At 35.8% G+C, this 4,077-nt stretch overlaps 1 protein-coding gene across 1 annotated transcript; it reads right to left on the reverse strand.

Annotated features, from left to right (window-relative positions):
- On the reverse strand, positions 488 to 2,285 carry LOC107611741. Its single transcript, XM_016313639.1, has 4 exons — positions 2,245 to 2,285; positions 1,802 to 1,906; positions 1,622 to 1,650; positions 488 to 723 (listed from the first exon to the last, which is right to left on the reverse strand). The coding sequence occupies exons 1-4, from the start codon at positions 2,283 to 2,285 to the stop codon at positions 488 to 490; spliced, it is 411 nt and encodes a 136-aa protein (XP_016169125.1).

Consider the following 4,077-nt stretch of genomic DNA (forward strand, 5'->3'; position numbering starts at 1 on the left):
CTCAAATCCAATTTCCTATTAACTGACATATTATCGGAGAAGAACACACAGGATTTCTCATAAGTCACTTTTTGGCTAGAGCTACAACAAAAGAAATTCAAAATACCTTTAATAAGTTCCACCAGCTCCATAGATGCCTAATCAAATAAATCAATATCATTAGCGAAGCAGAGATGCGACAACTTAGGTCCTCCACGGCAGAGCATAATCGACTCTAAAAGATTATTTTGCACTACAACAGAGATAATTTGAGATAACTGTTCAATGCAGAGGACAAAGAGGTATGGTGAAATTGGATTGCCTTGACGAACAGCTCATGATGGAGAGAAGGTAAAGGAAGAGATCCCATTCCAAAGAACTTGCATTTTAGTCGAGGAGTAGCATTGAGCAATAAGATTTGTCAAATTCTCAGGTAACCGGGCTTCCACAAGAGTATCATGAATAAAATTCTAGTTGAGGTGATCATACGCCTTCTCCAGGTCTATTTTCATCGCCATATAGCCGACAAGTCCCTTTTTGCTCTCATAGTGTGAATGGCTTCTTGGGCTATTAGAATATTATCCGTACTTTGTCTACCTGGTACAAAAGCACATTGAGATGCACTGATCAGCTTTGCCATTACCACCTTAAGTCTTTGCACAATAATCTTGGTGACAAGCTTATACAAAACATTGCAGAGTCCAATGGGCCAAAAATGGTTTAATTTCTCAGTGTTGTCTCTCTCTGGAATAAAAAAAATGAACGTCTTATTGACCACCTTTATATCATCATAATTATTAAAGATATTCATCACCTAACCTATAAGTGAGGATTGCACTACACTCCATTTAGTTTCATAAAACATAGCAGGAAGCCCATCCGGTCATGGGGCCTTCCAAGCTCCCATTGAAAAAAGAGCAGAAGAAATCTCTTACGGAGTCACCCCTTTGCCTAGCTCACCTTTTTCTTCCGTAGTTAATTCCAGGAATAGAAGACCAGAAGCCTTTAACTTTACATAAGTACTATCCTCAGTATAGAGATTTTGGAAATTTTAAACCCTGAGGTTACAAAGCAAATTAGAATCCTCCACCTATTGCCCCTCAGAGTTCTGAATCATATTAACTCTATTTTTCCTTCTTTTTGCTGTTGCCATACTAAGAAAATAGGAAGCATTTTTGTCTCCAAAATTTATTGACTTACATCATAAACATTGCTTCCAATGAATTTTCTCCTGAATTAAAATAGCTTCCAACTCTCTCCAGAGAGTAGACTATAAATCATCAAAAAAATATTAATATGGAACCAAAGTTGCTTAGAAATACCATTTAATCGAGCTAGAATTCAAGCTTTTCGACGATCCAAGTTGCCAAACACATCCTTATTCCAATTTTTTGCCGCTTTTGTAAAATTTCTCACATTTGTTTCTAGAGAAAAATCATTCTTCCAGTTCTGTCCAAGCAAATTATCAAAGTCCTCATCAGAAAGCTAGGCTATCAGAAAGAGAAAAGGCCGAGTAGTAGTAGTAGAGTTATAGCAAACTTCCAAATTCAAAAGAATTGGGATATGATCAAACTTCAACTTTGGGAGATGCTTGACTACTTCTTGATTAAATCTTTGGGACTAGGCATCATTCGCAACATACCTATCAAGCCACCTCTGAATGTTACCCCACTGCCAAGTAAAAAATTAACCATGAAATTTAATATCCTAAAGACCACACTCTAAAAGGCAACCAGAAAAATATTGATAATTCGGAGATAGGCCAGAAGTCTTGCCAGTATCTGCTGCTGAGAGAACACAATTGAAATCACCTCCCACACACCATTCTCCTGAAATCTGCCTAGCTAAATCCTTCAAACCACTCCAAAGATCAGACCGGAGGTTAAGATTAGGTGAACTAAACCAGAGTAAGATACCAAGATGGTTCCTGCCCATAAGAAATTTTGAGATGGACAAACTGTTTATGAGATTCAATCATTGAAATATCCCATTGAGAAGATCTCCAAAGACACCAAATGCCACCTGTAAAACCAGCTCCTTCCACTAAATACCAATTCGAAAAACCAAATTTTCTTGTAATATTACTAGTTTTTGTGCCATTCATATGAGTTTCCAAAAGGCAGATAAAATTAGCATGATCATGAAAAGAAAATTTCTAAGCAAAATAGAAAAACCCTTACTCCCTACACCTCTACAATTTCATGTAATGATATTCATAAAAAAAAATAGAAATAAAAAATAGGGGGTCATCGAACATGAACTTACTGGGCAGAGAAGACATTTGTGGTGGCTGAATCAGCCACCATGCTTTCCTGATAAATCCCGGAAGTAGATCACTCGGAACTAGTACTAGAAGATATACCAACAGCGCCATTACCAGGATTTGGGGGTTTAGATTCCCTCATGGAGCCAACTACATTGTTATGAAGCAATCTCGCCACTTTCATATCTTCCCTGAAACGATAATGGGCTTGAACAAAAGGACCCTTCCACAAACATAAAGATTCACCTCCCAGCATGTTCCTCGCTTGCTTTATGAGCTCCAAAGAGAGCCAATAGTCATCATTTTTCTCATTCAGGGGTTTGGTAATAATATCAATTACCTTGTCTTTCCCTTTGTCACTTTGTAATTTTAGTTCATTAGAGTTTTCAGTTGATGACACGTCATCTTAAGCATTTTTAATATATTATTATTATTGTATTTTTATGGATTTTTGACTTAAAATATGCAATAATTAAGGTTTTTTTAGCAAGAAAACACAATCGGTTCAAGGACGGTTCAACGGGACCTAAGAAGCATGTGAACCCGACGCCTGACCTTCAACATGGATGCCTAGCATTCACATGCATGCTCAGTGGCTGTCCACACAAGCCTGTCATGCCTCCCTTCCTTACACACACATGCCCGATGCCCCCTCCAAATAAACATGCAAAGCCAACGTTTCTCATCACAAACCCGGCATCTAATGTCCCTGGAAGGTGCAAATTGGGTCACGCCCAAAGTAGAAGATCACAAGCCCTGTGTGCCTCAAGCTCAACTCCCAGGATTCAATTCTTCAATACTTGGGAATGCCCATATTCAGTTATCAAATCATTAGAAGCCTTAATCACATCCAAAGGCTGAAGGTTCAAGAGATTAGTTATCATTGATTCCTTCTAGAAATATAAGAGATTTGGTTGTTAGAATTTGTTTCTAGATTAGATTTGAAATATTGTTTTGGTTTAAATTAAAAGTAAGTAGTTAGCTATCTTATCTTTTCGAAGGACAAGATTAGGGTTAGTTTTTAAATTCTAGAACTTCAGATATAAATAAGTGAATCTTGTTTGCAAGAGGATCATCGAACCACCCTTTCAGTAGATCACTTTCTCATAATTAGGATTAGTTTCTTTCATTATGAGTCACTAAACCTCCTCATTAAAGGTTAGGAGTTCTGTTTGGTTTTAGGATTAATAATATAAGTATTTTTTTATTTTAATTTATACTTCTTTACCTTTTCAAGATTGAGTTTTATTCTTCATCACAAGGGTAAAAACTATTGGGAAATATTTTAATCTATCTTGGATACTGATTTTATATTTGGAAAAATTAATTTTGGAATTAGCTTAAAACTCATCTCATAATCTTGACTTATCTAGATCTAGTTCGAATATGTGACATATAATTCGACTAGTGATAGTTCTTGAAGGTTGTATGGCTTAAAATCAAAATTGTTCTTCACCTCTTCTCTCGATTGGTTGACCAAGGAATTGGCGATTAATTGGGTTTTGAGAAATTAAATCACTAAGGAATTGGAGGTTAGTTATAAATGATTTGCTGTGAAAATATTTTTGCATGAATTAAATAAGAAATCATAAGCATTGTTCTTTCAAGAATCAAACATCTCCGAATCTTCAACATTCTCATAATTAGTTTTCTCTTAACTACAAGCATCCTCCCGATTCTATTCTTCTATTTCTTCTTTTATTCGAGATCCACAATCCAAAATTTAAGGTTTGATCGATATAATTAGATATTTAATTAGACGTTGTGTAACACCCTAAATTTTTATACCAAAATGATGCTTTTCGAAATCTTATTTTTTCGTGACTAGTTTTAGT

Source organism: Arachis ipaensis, chromosome B01 (assembly GCF_000816755.2).
Source record: "Arachis ipaensis cultivar K30076 chromosome B01, Araip1.1, whole genome shotgun sequence".
NCBI lineage: Eukaryota > Viridiplantae > Streptophyta > Magnoliopsida > Fabales > Fabaceae > Arachis > Arachis ipaensis.

What these genes read in the sequence shown, in the direction of transcription:
- LOC107611741 (XM_016313639.1), bottom strand. Translation starts at nt 2,285, where the DNA reads ATGGTGGCTGATTCAGCCACCACAAATGTCTTCTCTGCCCA. An exon ending in AGGCAGATTTCAGGAGAATG is followed by an intron (nt 1,651 to 1,801) that starts GTGTGTGGGAGG and finishes TTTACTTGGCAG; the next exon opens with TGGGGTAACATTCAGAGGTG. An exon ending in ATTCAGAGGTGGCTTGATAG is followed by an intron (nt 724 to 1,621) that starts GTATGTTGCGAA and finishes TTTTTATTCCAG; the next exon opens with AGAGAGACAACACTGAGAAA.